Source organism: Onychomys torridus, chromosome 7 (genome assembly GCF_903995425.1).
Source record: "Onychomys torridus chromosome 7, mOncTor1.1, whole genome shotgun sequence".
Taxonomy (NCBI): Eukaryota; Metazoa; Chordata; class Mammalia; order Rodentia; family Cricetidae; genus Onychomys; species Onychomys torridus.
Genome location: NC_050449.1, coordinates 48,016,454 through 48,035,709, shown reverse-complemented (window position 1 = coordinate 48,035,709; position 19,256 = coordinate 48,016,454). Strand labels below are relative to the sequence as shown.

The following is a 19,256-nucleotide window of genomic DNA, read 5'->3' as shown; positions in this document are numbered from 1 at the left end:
AACATCTGCTTCACAAATGGGGAACGCACACCATATGACACTATAGCTTCTTTTGAGTCTCCTTAAATCTAACATTTGCACAGGATTCCAGTCAGCTTGTACAAAGCCTTGAGCATTTGGCAGTTCCTGTAAGGTTGCCGGGTAGATTAAGGTTGGTTGTTTGAAAGCCTTAGGCTGTTTCTCTGTAACCATATAATGTAATGCTGAGATAGGTTCACCTTTAAATTCTTCTGTCTGGGTCTGAATACCAATATGATCTGTTTTAACAAGTTTTTCTAAAACTTTTATCTTGACACTCATATTAACCAACTTTTTAAATGATGAAACAAATAATATATTTATAATTGACATTACATCTATCTCATCAACATTAATTATCCTCCCATTTAATTGTTCCATTTTCACAGTGTCAATTGTATTATCAAACAGAGAGCAAACACTCTCCATTGTAAAAATGTTTTCCATTTTTTTAATGTGGGAAAAAACTTTCTTTAAACTAATTCCTCCCTTTAAGAAGTCTTAACTGACTCTCCAAATCTGCTGATAATGACAATTCAGATGATGGTGTGGCAGCAGCCTGTGGAGGGGGCCCAAGGAAAGCCAGCACCTACCAAGAGAGGAAAGAGGCCAGAAAGCCAGCTTTCTGCACTGGGGAATGTGCAAAAGCAGCTAATTCTGGGGTGTTTGGAGCTTGAGCCTGGGGAGTTTGTGGTAGAAAGGCTGCAACAGAAACTTAGCCAGTGGGTTAGGGACTCCAGCCCACATGGGGTGGAGACCCAGCCACGTGCAGCTCAGGCCTGAGCTGTGGCCTGCAAGGCCAGAGACAGGTGGCATTTTCATGAACTCATGCCCTACAAGTCTGACGCCAGATGTTGTTTGAATCTTAGATGGTCTTTTAATTAAAAACAAACAAACAAACAAACAAACAAATCAGAGCCAGATATCAGGGTGAATGCTGAAAGATCAGAGAAGCAGAGAAAGCCACAGCCACCACCTCACCTTGCCAACTTCTCAGCCAATCCTGTTTCCATGAATCCTCAGACTGAAAGCCTCTGAGTCTTCACCTGAAAGGGTCTCAGCTGAACTGCTTTAGTTCCTGTTTCCTCATGCCTTACTTAGGTTTGAAACAGAATTTGTATTGTCAAAATTCTCAAACAAATAAAAACAGAGACAAGCCCCTGCATCATCAGGTTGCATACTTCTCAGTGTGCTTTCACACGCTGCTTTGTCTTTTGCTAAATTAAAAGGCAAATATTCTGACATCATGTTATTTCATTCCCCCAGTACTTCCCTATGCATCTCTATCAGCTATGAAGTCTTTCTTAAATAATCTCAGGTAACGAGGGCTGGGAGTGCTCAATTAATGAATGCTTGCACAAAGCCTTGGTCCCATCCCCAGTGCCACATAACCCTAGCGTACATCACTGGATGTGTCAGTATGTCATTGTAGTCTTAGCACCCAGAAGGTGGAGGCAGGCAGATCAGAAGCTCAAAACTATTCTCTCGTTACATAGAAAGTTAGAGGCCAGCCTGGGGTACATGGGACCCTGTCTCAAAGAAAAAGAAAAAGGAAAAACAGATGCTAAAATCGTTCAGTAGGTGAAGATGCTCACTGCCAAGCCTGGTGACCAAAATTTGATTTCCAGAATCCATGTGGTAAAAGGAAGGAACCATCATCCTCTGACCCCCACACACATACACAACCATGCACATACAGACAGACAGAAACAAATAAATAGAACTTTGTGCCTTTAAATTTCAATGAGTCTTTTGCACCCGGCATGTATTGGGTCTTACCTTTTTATCCCATCTGACAAACAGAATTGTCAACCATGTGGCTGCTTGTTCTTTGCCCCTTTCTGACTTCTGCATGGGGCTTGTGTTGTGTTTGGCACTCCATTCTCTCTTGGCTGCCATTTTGCTCAGGGTTTGCTCTAGACCTTATGATATGCATCTTGAACATATCACAGTGCACCTTCAGACAGCATACTGTTTCACGTGTGATGGGAGCCCACAGCAGCATACAGGCAGACCTACAAACCCCACAGTGAGTTTCACAGAAGCAAACTAACTTCAGAGGAAAATAGTGAGGACTTTACATTCACGCTTAACATGTACGTGTGGGGGGGGGGGGTGGGGGAGTAGGTTGGGGGGGCACATGCATACTGAGTGAATGAAAAAAAAGTTGTAAAAGTAAAGGACATGACTGCTCCTAGTTATGATGGAGGAGAAAGTTTATTATAGACATGTGGGAGAGCATAGCCAGAGTCAGGGACATCTGTCCTGAGTGGACATGACCCTGAGCCATGTGAGGAGGGGAGCAGGGAGAAGTGGAGAGGGTTGGGGATTTAGGTCAGTAGTAGAGCACTTGCCTAGCAAGCTCGAGGCCCTGGGTTTGATCCTCAGCTCAAAAAAAAAAACAAAAACAAAAAAACAAAAAAAAAACCAACCAAACAAACAAACAAAAAAAACCCTATCACAGAAAGGGAGAGAGGGAACCAGGTCCAGCAGCCAGGAGGCCCAAAGGAGAGTAGACAAAAAAGACCAGGTAACCAAAATGGCTGGATTGTACAGGGAAGGGTAGCCAGTCCCTGGGCTGGAGAAGTTTAGGTTAGGGTGTGGGGTGCCAGCCCGGAGGACCCTGTAACAGGTGGGGTCTGGGGACACAGGGAGGAGTCGGCTTTGATACATTAATGGACACTTCAGGCATTTGTCCCAGGTTTGAAACCTATCAGAGGAAGTCAAAGGATAACTTTCAGAGTTGGTTCTCTCCTCCCACAAAGGAGGTCCTGGGAATTAAACTCAAATTGTCAGGCTTCAGGGCAGGGGTATACCCTTGAAGTCATCTTGCTGGCTCATTCCTCAGCATTCCTTAGATTTCTATAGCAATACATTCTTTCAGCTCCTCTTTTTCTGAAAATATATTACTTTTGACTTCATTTGTTGAAAGATTAATTTAGTCTGATTTTGAATTCTTGGTTGACCCTTCCTTTCTCCTTAAAGATTCATCCCAATGTTTTCTTTGTGTGTGGTTCCTGGTAGAAGTTTGTGATCTCTCTTTGTTCTGCATTACAATATATTTATTTCTCTGGCTGCCTTTGTTTGTTTGTTTGTTTTTCAAGACAGAATTTAGCCGTGTAGTCCTGGCTGTTCTGAAACTCACTGTGTAGACCAGGCTGGCATTGAACTCATGTAGATCCACCTGCCTCTGCCTCCTGAGTGCTGGGTTAAGGTGTGCACCACCCTGGCTTCTCTGGCTGCTTTTAAGACTTGTTTCGTTTGCTCTTTTGAGGCTAGCCGTGAACACCTAATCCTTATACCTGTGTTGTCCAGGCACTGCATTAGCCTGACTCAAGATGCTTTCTGTATCACTGATTTTAGGACTTCGCTCGGCTGTATCTTGGAGTTTTTTCTTTTTAGTCAGTTTATTCACTTGTATGTGTGTATGTGTGTGTGTGTGTGTGTGTGTGTGTGTGTGTGTGTGTGTGTGTGTATCTTGCTTTGAATTCACTGAGATTCTAGGTTTGGTGGATTTATAGTTTTAATCTAACTTAGACAATTCTCCAACTTAATTTTTAAAGCATACTTAGGGATTTCAATTATACATATATTAAATTTCTTTATATTGTACCACAACTAATTTTTTTCTGCTCTAAACTTCTTTTGAGGGCAAGTTCAAATTCAACCCCTTTAAGACATGGCTTTTCTGGGTCTCTGCTTCATGGCCTCCAAGATACCTATGTGAGGCCCGTTTCCTATGGCCCAGCCATTGCTCTGTCTGCTTTTATAAGCTTTCATCAAAGAGATGTCTGTCAGCATGGATGTTGAGCCCATGAGTCACTGGCCCTAGGAGCATGTCTGGGACCCTCCCTTCCATAGCTCTCTGGTCCATGCATCTGAACTTCCTTGCCTTCCTGACCCGTCTCTCTCACCTCAGTCCAATAAGCACACATCCTACATGCCTCCTCTTCTCCTCCCTCTCCTTCTCCCTCCTCCTGCTCTCCCTCCATCTCACCCTCTCACCCCTCCCTCCATCTCACCCTCCTCACCCCTTCCTCCATCTCACCCTCCCACCCCTCCCTCCATCTCACCCTCTCACCCCTCCCTCCATCTCACCCTCCTCACCCCTTCCTCCATCTCACCCTCTCACCCCTCCCTCCATCTCACCCTCTCACCCCTCCCTTATTCTCACCCTCTCACCCCTCCCTCCATCTCACCCTCCTCACCCCTCCCTTATTCTCACCCTCCTCACCCCTCCCTTATTCTCACCCTCCTCACCCCTCCCTTATTCTCACCCTCCTCACCCTTCCCTCCATCTCACCCTCCTCACCCCTCCCTCCATCTCACCCTCCTCACCCCTCCCTCCATCTCACCCTCCTCACCCCTCCCTCCATCTCACCCTCCTCACCCCTCCCTCCATCTCACCCTCCTCCCCCCTCCCTCCATCTCACCCTCCTCACCCCTCCCTCCATCTCACCCTCCTCACCCCTCCCTCCATCTCACCCCTCCTCACCCCTTCCTCCATCTCACCCTCTCACCCCTCCCTCCATCTCACCCTCTCACCCCTCCCTTCTTCTCACCCTCTCACCCCTCCCTCCATCTCACCCTCTTACCCCTCCCTTATTCTCACCCTCCTCACCCCTCCCTTATTCTCACCCTCCTCACCCCTCCCTTATTCTCACCCTCCTCACCCTTCCCTCCATCTCACCCTCCTCACCCCTCCCTCCATCTCACCCTCCTCACCCCTCCCTCCATCTCACCCTCTTACCCCTCCCTTATTCTCACCCTCCTCACCCCTCCCTCCATCTCACCCTCTCACCCCTCCCTCCATCTCACCCTCTCACCCCTCCCTCCATCTCACCCTCCTCACCCCTCCCTCCATCTCACCCTCTCACCCCTCCCTCTCTCCCTCACTTTTCACCCTCTGCTGGTTTTTCCTCTCCTTTCACATCTTCAGACAGAACATTGAATTTGTAGAAACTCACCTCACTCATTTCTCTCAGGAGTGTCTGTGTGTCTGTCTGTGTCTTTATGTGTCCAGTTAAGTCTTAATTCACAGTGATAGCTCTGATTCAAACACTACATGATGGGATTTAACTTTGATTTTGTTCATGAATTTCTCTTATCTAGCCTTAAAAATTGTAGCAGCTAATAACATTGACCTAATCCTATAATACATACCAAATAATTTCAAAACACCATTATAGATTTATTGCCAAATAAGACTGGTGAAGCCAGACATGGTGGCGCACACATGTAAGTCCGGCACTTAGGAAGTGGAAGGAGAAAGTTCAGAAGTTCAAGGTCAGCCAAGGCCACAAGTTTGAAGCCAGCCTGAATTACATGAGGCCCTGTCTCAAAAAGCCCCCCCCCACACACACACACAGGCAGGGGAGATTGGGCTGGCTAGATGGATAAATCTGATGACCTGAGTTCAATCCCTAGAACTCACATAAATGTGGAGCCAACTCTACAAGGTTCTCTGACCTTCACACAGGTGTGCCATGACATGTGTATGTTATACCCATCATATACACACAATAATAATAAATAAAAACCATCTAAAGGCAAAATAAAGTAGGAGAGAGCTAGGAAAATGACTCAACCAGTGAGGAGCTTGCTGTACAATCATGGGGACGTAGGTGCCCCTAGACCATACAAACGCTGGGCACGGTAAAGTGTGCATACACATGAACACACACAGATTAAGTAAAAAGACTGCTCAATGAAGTTCGGAATTTCCTTTAACTCTGCCCTAAGAATGAAGAATCAAAATGCAGGAATGAAATCCCCTGATGAGGCCAGCACCACACACTTTAATCCCAGCACTCGGGAGGCAGAGGCAGGCAGAGCTCTGTGAGTGTGAGGCCAGCCTGGTCCATAGAGCCAGTTCCAGGACAGCCAGGACTACATAGTGAGACCTCGTCATAGGGAAAAAACAAAACACACAAACAAGTAATAAAACAAAAACCTCTGATGCAGTTATGTGTGTGTGTTTATGTGTGTGTTGTTTATGTGTGTGTGTTTATGTGTGTGTTGTTTATGTGTGTGTGTTTATGTGTGTGTTTATGTGTGTGTGTTTATGTGTGTGTGTTTATGTGTGTGTGTTTATGTGTGTGTGTTTATGTGTGTGTGTTGTTTATGTGTGTTGTTTATGTGTGTGTTGTTTATGTGTGTTGTTTATGTGTGTTGTTTATGTGTGTGTTTATGTGTGTGTTGTTTATGTGTGTTGTTTATGTGTGTGTGTTTATGTGTGTGTGTTTATGTGTGTGTTGTTTATGTGTGTGTTTATGTGTGTGTGTTTATGTGTGTGTGTTTATGTGTGTGTGTTTATGTGTGTGTGTTTATGTGTGTGTGTTTATGTGTGTGTGTTTATGTGTGTTTATGTGTGTTTATGTGTGTTTATGTGTGTGTGTTTGTGTGTTTGTGTGTGTGTGTTTATGTGTGTGTGATTATGTGTGTGTTGTTTATGTGAGTGTGTTTATGTGTGTGTTTATGTGTGTGTTTCACCATCTTGAAGTGTGGTTTTCATTTGTATTTGCTTGAGGGTTGTTTTTTTGTTTTTGTTTTTGTTTTTGTTTGGTTTGGTTTGGTTTGGTTTTTTGGCTTGCTCCTGCCTCAGCCTCCCCAGGGCTGAGATTCCAGGCACATGCTGCCACACTTGACTGTTGGATTCAGGTCTTTCAGGTTGTTCTCAAGAACTGGAGAATCATCTTTTCTCTTTTACACATGAATGTATTGTCAAATAATTATAATATTTACATGATCCCGAAGTTAAAATTATGTTAAACTGAGGAACTTCTCTCTCCTTCTCCCACCCATTCCCTCTCTCTGCCTGTAGAGGGTCAGGGTGATTAGTTTTAACCTTCCCGGGTCCCTTGTAGCAAACAGAAAGAAATACCTCTTGCTCGTATGTACGTACGCTATTCATGTGTGTCCACATTGCATTCCTTCCTCGGGTGAAGATGCCATGCTATAGATCCACATCTTTCTCACTTAGTAACCTAGGAGACACTCAGCATTGGAAAGGACAATGCTCCCTTTGTACCTCTGTCTCTGTCATCTGCACTAACCTAACATTCTGTTGTGTGACTTGTTCAATCAGCCCCTCGGTCCCCACTGTCCCTGCACCAAAGTTCCCATAATGGGGAGCTATGGACAGAGATGTCCCATTGAAATCAAGGATCAGAAATAGACTTTTGCCACAGACCAACACGTGCAGATGAGGCTCTTTCTGAGATGTGACCGTTCTCTTGCTGAAACCCAATTTGTTTTCTTGTCCATGCAGATCTGGAAAGACTTGCCACATCTAAAGGCAGTGGTAATATACCAAGAACCACCACCAAAGAAGATGGCCAATGTGTACACGGTATGAAGAGCGGGCCCTGGGTGATGAGTAGGCCTGTCTGGGCCCACACAGCTGACCCAGACCAACGCCTCCGCCCTGTGTTGCCACAGATGGAAGAACTCATAGAACTGGGACAAGAAGTGCCCGAAGAGGCTCTAGATGCCATCATTGATACCCAGCAGCCCAACCAGTGCTGTGTGCTGGTCTACACATCAGGCACCACTGGAAACCCCAAGGGCGTGATGCTGAGTCAAGACAATGTAGGACTAATGCCCAGATGGGTGGGTGGGATGGAGGTGACTCTGGGTCATGGTCCTGCCTCAACAGCCTCTGGGGAAGCCTCTTTGACAGCTCAGCTTAAGGAGATAGATGAGTAGGAATGCCCCCCCCATTTGTGGTGTAGACAGAGCCCTGCAGAGGGGAAAGGGAAGAGAGCAGGTGGTGGTGGAGGGCTGTCCCTGGAGGTCTCCAGAGCCTGTAGAAAAGCCTGAGAGGGCGCCTACATGCTCGGGAATCTACAGAAGTAGCCCAAGCCCCCATGGCTTCCTTCCCCTCAGATCACATGGACAGCACGGTACGGCAGTCAGGCTGGGGACATCCAGCCAGCAGAAGTCCAGCAGGAGGTAGTGGTCAGCTACTTGCCTCTCAGCCACATTGCTGCCCAGATCTACGACCTGTGGACCGGCATCCAGTGGGGGGCCCAGGTCTGCTTTGCAGATCCTGATGCCCTAAAGGTCAGTCTGTCTTCCTGACTTCTGGCCCTGTGTGTGTGTGTGTCCAGTGTGTGAGCCAGGGCACACCCAGCTCTGTGCTCGAATCGATCGGCCCTGTGTGTATCCATAGGTTGCTGGTTCTCAATACACATAACACTCAGAATTCTTTCAGCAGCTGTTGGCCCAGCCTGACTCAAATGAGCAAACAAATAGGGAAGCTGATGACATTATGTTAAGCCGTATAAACTACCCCCTTCCGTTTCAATACCATCAAGCCTCTGTTTCTCCAGTGTATGACCACAAGGTGATTAAAGGGTGGCCACAGCTTCCTGCACCTCAGTCTTATAACATATACCTTTATTTTAACCACTAAGAAGAGTTCCCAGAGACCCTATAGCCAGCTCTCCTGACCTGGTGTCTTGGTAGCTTAGGCATGTTTAGTTCTAAAACAAACCCTGCTGGGAGAAGGAGGCAGCATGTCCTTGTTTGGCTGTTGGTGGTGGTGGGGGTAGTAGTGGAGTGTGTGTGTCATACATGCTCCTGTGCTCACCTGTGTATGTGTGTCATATGAGCTCCTGTGGTCACCAAGGCTCGTCAATGTCGGCTGGTTTCTTCTATAATTCTCCAGCTTTAAAATAAAAAAAAAAAAGAGATACTTTTCAATTGTTTAATTGATGTATGTGTGTCACATACATGGAGACCAGAAGAGAGCATCAGATCCCCTGGAGCAAGAGTTTCAGGCAGTTGTGAGCTGCGTGGTGTGGGTGCTGGGAACTGAACTCTGGTCCTCTGGAAGAGCAGCAAGTACTCTTAACTACTGAGCCATCTCTCCTGCCACATCTACCTTCTTTTTTTGAGATAGGCTCTCCCCCTCTGTAATAAAGCAAATGAAATTAGTTTTGATAATGTTGAATTCAACCCTACAGATCAAGAATTTAACCTATAATTGATATATTTTTTAAAATATTTATTTTATTTTATGTGTTTGAACATTTTGCCTGCATGTCCCTGGTACCGTCAGAGGTCACAAGACAGAACAGGGCATTGGATCCGCTAGAACTGGATGCTCGTGAGGCATCATGTGGGTGCTGAGAATTGAACCCGGTCCTTTGCAAGAGCAACAAGGGCTCTCAGAGCTCTCTCCCCAGACCCTACAATTAATATTTTTAAATAAGATTTTTACTAAATTTATTTTGAAAGGGGTGGGGGTCTCACTATATAGCTCTGACTGTTCTGGAACTATGTTGACCAGGCTGGACTTGTATTCACAGAGATCTGCCTGCCTCTGCCTCCTAAAATCTGGGATTAAAGGCGTGAGTCACTAAACCTGGCTTATTTTTGATATTATATGTAATTGTGACGTTTCTGCCTTCCTTCTCCTCCCTCCAAATCCTTCTATATACCTCCCGCTATCTTTCACATTCATGACCCTTTTAACTCATTGTTCCCACACGCACATAAATGCATTCTTACATATAACCTGCTCAGTCCGTATGTTACTTGTATGTATGTTTTCAGGGTTGACCAGCTGGCTCTGGAAACAATTGGTGTGCTCCTCCCTGGAGAAGACTGCTTCTCCCACCTCCAGCTTTCCTCGGTTGCCTACTGTTCTTCATGTAGGGTTGTGTCCTTGTGGGCTTTTCCCTGTCCACTTTGGTAAATCTGTGGGTTCTTGTTCAGCTCACAGGTCCCACATGTTGGTCATGTTGGTGAGACTTTATGGATGTAGCTTCTGACACATCTGGAGGACACAGTCTCACAGAAAACTCTCTGGTCTGGCTCCTGCCATCTTCCCACCCCCTCTTCTGCAATATTTCCTGAGCCTTGGCTGTGAAAATTCTTTGTAGATGGATCTGTTGGGACTGGGCTCCATAACTCAGCATTTTGGTTAGTCATGATCTTCTGTCATGGTTCTGTCTATTGCAAAGAGATGCCTCCTTGATAAGGAGTGAAGACAATACTTCTCTCCTTATATTTAACAATACTTCTCTGTGAGTATAAGGATGAATATTTATAGATTGTTGTTAGGGATTGTGCTGGTTTAGACAATTAGGCCTTGCAGAATCTCCTCCAATAAGCATGACTTAACTAGGTTTCAGTTAACTGGGATACCAGGCATGCCATCTCTCTTGTTGAGTGGGTCTTAAGTACAATTAGAGAGCTGTTGGTTACTATCAAAGTATGCAACCCACTCTTAGGGTTATGAGGCCATGCTGTTTGCTGATGTGTTTCTTAGGTATTGTCATTGGGTTGGTGTAGCCGTAAGTTTCTCCGGTCCCGCCCAGCCCCGCAGTCCCTCAGCCGCCTATAAAATAATCATTAATTTAAAAAATTAATTGTGGGAGCTAGAGAGATGGCTCAGAGGTTAAGAGCACTGGCTGCTCTTCCAAAGGTCCTGAGTCCAATTCCCAGCAACCACATGGTGGCTCACAACCATCTGTAATGAGATCTGGTGCCCTCTTCTGGCCTGCAAGGATACATGCAGACAGAACATTGTATACATGATAAATAAATCTTTAAAAAAATTAATTGCAAAATACATGACCTATGGCTCAGGCTTCTTGCTAGCTGCCCCTTATAACTTATCTCAACGCATAACTACTAATTTATCATTGCATGTTCCGTGGCTTTACCTGCGTCCCATCACGTGTTGCTCCTTGGATGGCGGTTTGGCGTCTCCCCTTGCTCTCCTTTCTCCTCTCACTGTCTCCCTTGGATTTTCCCGCCTGGCTCCATCCTGCCCTGCCATGGGCCAATGCAGCTTTATTTACTAGCCAGTGGGAGCCCCACATATTCACAGCATATGGAAAGGCATCCCATAACAGATAGGACTGTTGGTCGCGTCTCTCCTTTGGAAGCTTGTATGGTACCTTCTGATACCATGAAAGCTAGTCCTCAGGGAGGGGACATTCAGGTCAGTTCTAACTCAGGGCCTTCTGAGCCCTGTGTCTGAAGTATGTGGTGTCTTCAGCAATAAGGATTTACTTTCCATCTCTGAGTGGGCACCCAAGGGCAACAATAGGCTGTATTTGGGGAGCCTCTTTCCAGGCCAAGAACTGGAAGACAGCTTCTCATGTCTGGTATTTGGATTTTGTTGGGTGGGCCTTAGCGCTTAGAGGGAGCACTGTCAGTCCAAACGAGAAAAGTTCACTAAGACTATATATGTTTATTTATACGTGGAATTGTGTATTGTGAGTTTTTTTGTTTGTTATGTTTGGTTTTTGGTTTTTTGAGACAGGGTTTCTCTGTAGCTTTGAAGGCTGTCCTGGAACTTGCTTTGTAGACCAGGCTGGCCTCGAACTCACAGAGATCCACCTGCCTCTGCCTCCCGAGTGCTGGAATTACAGGTGTGTACCACCACCACCCGGCATGGGGTTTTTGTTTTTGTTTTGTTTTGTTATTTTTGTTGTTTTGTTTTGTTTTTTTTTTTTGTTTTGGAGCTGAGGATCGAACCCAGGGCCTTGAGCTTGCTAGGCAAGCACTCTACCACTGAGCTAAATCCCCAACCCGGTTTTTGTTTTTTAGATGAATAGTTAGTAGCGTAGCCTCCTGCTTCAGCCTCCTAAGGGCTGGGATTACAAACATGTACCACTCTATGGGGCAAAAGGAGGTTATCATGTTTGAGTTAGACAGATGCAGAAAGATCTGAGACATCAAGGCACTGTCCAAGCATCTGGATACAGTGGTTGGCAGGGGACACCAAAGTTCTGTTAGCAGTCATGGAGATACAGCTGTTGAACCACAGCCACTGGCATGTACACAAACTGGGTACAAGTGTGTGCACATCCCGGGGTGCCTGTGGATAGCATTTATCCTGGGAAGCTTATGTCTGCAGACCCGGTACCAGCTCTGCTTCTCTCTGGCCTTGAGCAGGGAAGCCTGGTGAACACACTGCGGGAAGTGGAGCCTACATCCCACATGGGGGTGCCCCGTGTATGGGAGAAGATCATGGAACGGATCCAGGAAGTAGCGGCTCAGTCTGGCTTCATCCGGCGCAAGATGCTGCTGTGGGCTATGTCAGTGACCTTGGAGCAGAACCTCACCTGCCCTAGCGAGTAAGTTGGGGGCAGGAGGCCTGGGAAGGTGCAGGGCTGGCTCCTACACAGTAACAAGCAAGAACCTAAGAGGATGTCCTGGTTCCAGAGGACTTCAATCTGGGGAAACGTTGTACTAGATATAGTCTGTTTGCATCTCAGCTTGCACTCTGATACCATCGCGGACCTTGGGGGGGGGGGGGGGGGCTTTGGCTGGGAGGGCTGGCTTATTCTTTCTGAAGAATTCACCCTCCTAGGGATAGGTAGCTCTTGCCCACCCCTTGCCCTCAGAAGTTGGCTTCAGTGATACAGGCTTAGCCATTCTAGTTTTCCCAACTTCCGGTTTGACTACTCAGATCTCTCCCAAATCCCTTCTGATTGCTTATTTTTGTTACTTTTTGTTTATTGAGACAAAATCTTACTATGTAGCCCAGGCTAGCCTGAAGTTCAGGATTCTCCTTCCTTGGCCTTCCAAGTGTTGGGGTTATAAGGTATAGACCATCACATCTGTCTTGTGACTGCTTTGGGGATACCCACAGTAGACATCTGGCCTTGTTTCAATATAAAAATGCTTTTCAAGTTGAGGATCCAGCTTAGTTAAGACTAGTGTTAACTAAGTGTAGAGTACTGACCTAGGAAGCACAAAGCTCTGCGCTCAGGTCCTTTGACCTGCAAGAGGGAGGGGTGGGGGCGGGCTTCCATTATTAGTGTGTCTTCTGAAGCAGTGTCAGCTTTGTGGCAGAGATGTGGACACATCTGTTCCCTACAGCCTCAGTAACACACACAAAAGGTGACTATGCAGCCAGGCCTGGGCCAGGGGTAGGCAAGTCTGTAATCCCAGCACTCAGGAGGCTGAGGCTGGAGGATAGGCAGTTAAGGTATGCCTCTGCCTCAGAGTAAGTTCAATGCCTAAGTAAACTCATGAGACTGTCTCAAAAGGGGAAAAAATGAGAAAGAAGGGGCTGGAGAGATGGCAGCTTGTTTGACGTCATGGCATGTCTGCAGCAGCAGGAGCATTCACACAGATTCACACAAATTCACGTTGCATACAAGGCCGATGTCCAGAATATTTGCAGTTCATCAAAACAGACAACGTCAGTGGCCACATTGGTGTGTGCTCACGTGAGTGTGTTTGATTTTTCTTTCTGTGGACTCTTCTTTCCCCCAACCTTCCCACAGTGACCTGAAGCCCTTCACAAGCAGACTGGCCGATTACCTAGTATTAGCCAGGGTCCGTCAGGCTCTGGGCTTTGCCAAGTGTCAGAAGAACTTCTACGGAGCGGCCCCCATGACTGCAGAGACACAGCGCTTTTTTCTGGGTCTTAACATCCGCTTGTACGCAGGCTATGGCCTCAGCGAGAGCACAGGCCCCCACTTCATGTCCAGCCCCTACAACTACCGGCTTTACAGGTGAGGTCTGAAGCTGGGACATAGCGGGAGCCCACATCCCACATGGGGGTGCCTTGGGGAACTGTTCCTCTTACTCTCCCTTCCTCACTGGAGCCTTGGCCTCAAGTGTCAGCTGTGCCATCTGAGGCCAAGACCCTGGCTTGCCCTCCTTCATCTAGATGGGCAGTCTTTGCCACTGTGACGTGTCCTGTGGCTGAAGACACCTTAGCTGCCAAGGCCAGGAGTCCCTGGTAAAGAAACTTTCTTCTTCCGTTTCTTGCGGTAGGGTAGGGAACGCTAGGCTGTGTTCCAGGAGAGCTGACAGTTCCCACTGAGGGCCAGCGCCAGGCTGCTGGAAGGCAGGGAGGGCAGTCGTTTCTGGGAGTGATTTAAGAGTGGTCGGCTGTGCTTTGGCACCTTCCTCTGTCTGGTGTGATAGTGCTCCAGGTTCTACTATTAGCCTTTTGGCCATTCATTCATTCGTTCATTCATTCATTCTGATAGTGCTCCAGGTTCTACTATTAGCCTTTTGGCCATTCATTCATTCATTCATTCGTTCATTCATTCATTCATTTGATGAAGAACTTTCAAGTGGGTCTACCTTATACTGCTAATGTGCTAATTAAAATACAAAACCCGGGCTGGAGAGATAGATGGCTCAGTGGTTAAGAGCACTGACTACTTTTCCAGAGGACCCAGGTTCAACTCCCAGCACCCACATGGCAGCTCACAACTGTCTGTAACTCCGAGATCTGACACCCCCACACAGACATATATGCAGGCAAAACACCAATGCACACAAAATAAAAACAAATAAAACTTAATAAAATAAAATATAAAACCCCTCTGCTTTTAAGATGGCTCAGTTGATAGATTATTTGGCACACGAGCATGAGAATCCGAGTTCATATGCCCTGCACCCATGTAGAAAGCCAGATGGGAGACAGAAGCAGGTGGTCCACTGTGAGTTCAAGGCCAACCTGGTCTACACAATAAGTTTCAGGTAAGGGAGAGATACATAGTGAGAACCTGACGTACATGTCATGGCTCATGCCTAATCCCAGTGCTGAGGATATGGAGACAGCAAGAACACTGGAGCTCAGTGGCTAGCTACTCTCAAATTGGTGAGTCCCAGTTTCAATCAGAGTCTGTCAAAAAAAAAATATATATATATATATCAAGTCAACTGTGATAGGGGAAGACACCCAACATTGTCCTGACAGGGGACCCTTGCTGCCAGTGAAGACTGAGAGGTTGGAGATCCCAGAGCACCCCAGCAGGGGCTGACCCAGGACTTTCTCTGTCCTTGTTTCTTTTATCACCAGCTCTGGCAGGGTGGTACCCGGCTGCCGGGTGAAGCTGGTGAATCAGGATGAGGATGGCATTGGTGAGATCTGCCTGTGGGGCCGTACCATCTTCATGGGCTATCTAAATATGGAGGACAAAACATGTGAGGCCATTGATTCCGAAGGCTGGCTACACACTGGTGACATGGGCCGTCTGGATGCTGATGGCTTCCTCTACATCACTGGGCGCCTCAAAGGTGAGCACCCCTGCCCTGGAGGTACAGTAAGTGCAGTCGACTCCAACACGGTTCATTCCGCCTTGAGCCCTCGATGAGTGTTACGTGCCTCTAACAGCATCAGCTCTGGGGCAAGTACTTTCACAAACAAATAAGGATGTCCAGAGAAGTTATGTAACTACTTCAAGGTCACCTAGATAGTGAATGGGGGATGTGGGGTTTACCTCCTTGGAAGAAACAAGACAAGACTCCAAGGCATAAGTATTATGTATTTTTATGTGGAAACAGAGACGCTCTCCACAGAGAGTGGAGCAGAGTAGATACAAAATATAAAACAAAACATGAAACTTCAAAGGTGTTTTCTGCAGAGAAAGGGAAGTATAGGAACTCCTCCATGGAAAGATGTTTGTGTGGTACCAGAGCCCCCAGGTGGCAATCCCACACTCTTTCTGGAACTTACCCAGGCAGTGGTGCAGCTCAACCTAGGTTCCTTTCTGGAACTCACACAGGTAGGGGTGTGTGACAGACCAGGCCCCACAATTATTTACCCAGGAATTCTTGAGGAATGAGGGATAAGAGACTTAGTTAGAAATAGTAAAGAAACAGAGAGAAAATACAGGATAGACTCAGGTGGGCCTGGATCCGTATCCACCGGCCCAGAACTTTATTCCAAAGGTCTATTTATAACAATGCTAAGGGGTGGAGCAAAAGACCTCCCCTTGCTAGTTATAGTCACTTGGTACCCAGGCCCGTGGTCCAATCAACCTTGTATGCAGTCCTGCTGGGTAGAGCCACGGGGAAACCTGGTGGGCTCCAACAGGGGTGCAGCTCAACCGAGGTTCCTTCCTGGAACTTACCCAGGCAGGGGTGCAGCTTAACCGAGGTTCCAACTGAAGGAAGCTCTGGTCCTTTCGGGGTGCAGGAGGTCTCACTGACTGGGCTGTACTGGCCAGTGAGCCCAGCGGTAAAACCCTGGCCCTGGAGCAACAGGTGGCTGCTATGGGAACTGTGCTCGCTTCCACCACCTAGTGTTCACTTTTGTAATGACAAATGAGGAAACCTGCATTCCAGTCCCTGGAGGAATAGCCATGCTTTTAGATGGCATGGTGAAAGGTAAGAATCCAGATACTTTTTCTTCAAAAGCATACAATTATACCAGTACTGTCCACCAAAAGACTCCCTTTCCCCATTGTCCCTCAGTGCCACCTTTCTCATCTGCCAAGTGACTGTGAGCCATCGTTGAGTTGTGTGGGGGGGGGCGGCGGCTGGTGTCTGGTTCAGTGGGTTCTAAAGACATGATCTTCCTCTCCACAGTGACCTTGGACATTTGCATTTCCATTTGGATGTTAGACTCACTGTGCAGATGTATTCAAAGGAGTGGCTTAAATGATGATTTTCATCTCGTTGAGTTTGTAGATTACTTTTGTGAGTTTGTACATCTCTCAGAGTTGACTCTGCAGTCTCTGAATGTGCTGTCTCCCTCTCTGTTTACTGACGTCTTTTGACTTTTCTCCCAACAGTGTAGTCTAGTGTTCAGTATAGAGTTTTTGCATCCCTAAACTAATATCCACTTGGAGAATTTTATTTGTATGCTAGTGTAAATAATGGCATTTAAATTTTTTTTTTGGTTTTGATTTGTTCTTGCTGAGATATACAATGCAATTAATTGTTTTTTATATGTTGGTCTTGGGCCAAATGATCTTTTTCTTATTCTAGGGATTAAATGTGGATTCTTGAGCAGGCTAGGCAAGCTCTCTACCATTGACCTACTGCCCAAACTCTTGCCTGAGGACAGGGTCATGCTATATTGCCTAGGCTGCCCTCCAACTTTTTGTTTGTTGGCTTGGTTTTGGTTTTTTTGAGACAGGGCTTCTCTGTGTAGCTCTGGCTGTCCTGGATCTCGCTCTGTAGACCAGGCCGGCCTGGAACTCACAGAGATCTGCCTGCCTCTGCCTCTCGAGTGCTGGGATTAAAGGCATGCGCCACCACTGCTGGGCTTTCCCTCAAAAGAAATTTTTTTAAGATTTATTTATTTATTATGTATACAGCATGTATGACTGCAGGCCAGAAGAGGGCACCAGATCTCTTTACAGATGGTTGTGAGCCACCATGTGGTTGCTGGGAATTGAACTCAGGACCTCTGGAAGAGCAGTCGGTGCTCTTAACCTCTGAGCCATCTCTCCAGCCCTGCCCTCTAACTTTTAATCCTTGTGGCGCCTTAAGCTTGCCAAGCAGCTGGGATGACAGGCGCCACCAGGCCCTGCTGCAAAGGCCCATAGCAAGTTCAGAGCGATTGTTTCGGACTCTTGTGTTTGCTCGTCGATTTATTAAACAGGGTTTTGCTAGGTAGTCCAAGCTGGCCGAGAACTCATAGCAATCCTTCTGCCTCAGCCTCCTGGCTGCGGGGATCACAGGTTTTGTGCCATGTACGTGACTGCTATTGTTTTTCTTTTTGAAGTTCTGTGGAATGAAAGCAGGCACTGCCCACAGCAGGCAAGTGCTCCACCACGGAGCTGCCTCTCCAACCCCATGCTAGTTCTAGCATGTGTATCCTTTTGAATTTCCTTTGGACAAATCATGTCATCTATACTTAGTAACAATTGTATTCCTTCCTTTTCATTCAGTCATCGTCATTATTATTACTATTATTATTTATGCATTCTCACTCAGGTTAGGAAAACCTGTTCTTTCACAGTGTTGAATGGTAGTCGTTGGGCTGGGTTTGACCCCAAGCACCAACTGCACAAAGAACAGAAGAAACACAGTGTGTGATAGAGGAAATTCCTGTTTTGTTCCCAATCGCAGCCGAACAGCTTCAACATTTAAAAAAATTTAATTAAAATTTTTTAATTTTAACATTTGCATGTGCACGGATGCATACATGCCATGGCTCATGTGTGGATGTCTGAGGACAACTTTCAGGAGTCAATTTTACCTTCCACCTTATTGAAGTGGGGCCTCTCTTATTTTTCTTCACTGCATACTCTTGGCTAGCTACCCATGAGCTTCTGGGTAATTCTATCTGTACCTCCCACTTTACTGTAGGAGCATTGGGATCACAGGTGTACACTACCACGCCTGGTTTTTCACGGGCTCAGGGGAATCGAACTTGGGTCACCAGTCTTGCCTCAGGTAGTACTTTCACCTGCCGGACCTATTGCAGGACCTATCCTCTAGAGTTTGTTGTTGCTAAATGTGTTTGCTATAGACTTGTTGAAGATGCTCTTCATTAGACTCAGGAAATTCCATCCCATGTTAGTTTTCTAAAGGGTTTTAGTCCCTTATTGAGGATAAGGAGTGGGGAGGGTGGGAGTGACAGAAGGCAGGGGTGAGTGAGGCTCAGGAGGGCAGCCATGAGCGAGGCCAGAGCTGTCTCTCCATGTTTCCAGAGTTTCTGTTTTTCTCTGCCATCTGCTACTCCAGCAAACCCTGATCATTTTGAACTTGCGTGGATCTCTGTCTAGCAAGCTCCTCCCCTCCAGAACTCCCATCTTGTCAGTCACTGGCTAGATCACTGGAATATTCTATGGTACTTCCCGTCTGCAGGGAAGACTCCCCCCCTCCCCCTTGTGTTGATTGGTCCTGAGCCCTCTTCGCCCTGGCTCACCCACCTCAGCCCCCAGAGGCTATGTGCTTCTATGGGCTCTGCCTGTCAAACCTCTCTATGCTTCTCATCTGTAGGGCCACATGCTTCCTGTCCCCTGTAACTCCAGTGTTCCTGTCAGCCCCACCTGTGAATGCCTCACCACCAGGCACTGTCTTATACTGTGCCTAATGTCAGGCTGGACCTGTGCACAGAATGTGGCCAGTGACCGTTTTTGAATAAGATAACATAGGACAGGAGACAATCTCACAAACCAAAGTGTGTTTAATGCATTTATTTTATATAATTTTATCTTATTTTTTTCTAAAAGACAATGGGTTTGTCTACACTTTGGCTGGACCAAAGGGAAAGAGGAAGTTCTCAGCTCCTCTTGGCCTTGCCCACAGCATACTGCTACAGTTTATGGAAATGCAGGAAGTATGGGCGTATAAGGAAAATGTCAGAATCTTGTCCTGGGAGATGGCTCTTCCTCTGCCAGGGTTTCCAGCTGCTCTCACATCCAGTACGGGATTCGCTGGAAAGATTTTCAGTGTTTGATTCCATTGAGTTTCTTGCTTTCTAGCCTGGAAATCTATCATCACTCAGAACAGAAGACTGTAACCTTGAATGGTGTGCTGTGGCTTTGACCTTTCCCACAGAGACACCA

General features: G+C 46.7%; 1 protein-coding gene across 1 annotated transcript in view; it reads left to right on the top strand.

The window, feature by feature from the left end:
• Positions 1 to 19,256, top strand: part of Acsbg1 (acyl-CoA synthetase bubblegum family member 1) — a 63,206-nt gene that overhangs the window by 38,721 nt on the left and 5,229 nt on the right. The window contains 6 exon segments of the mRNA XM_036191965.1: positions 7,289 to 7,369; positions 7,459 to 7,608; positions 7,906 to 8,082; positions 11,935 to 12,116; positions 13,275 to 13,505; positions 14,810 to 15,027. Coding sequence (XP_036047858.1) covers positions 7,289 to 7,369; positions 7,459 to 7,608; positions 7,906 to 8,082; positions 11,935 to 12,116; positions 13,275 to 13,505; positions 14,810 to 15,027 — 1,039 coding nt within the window.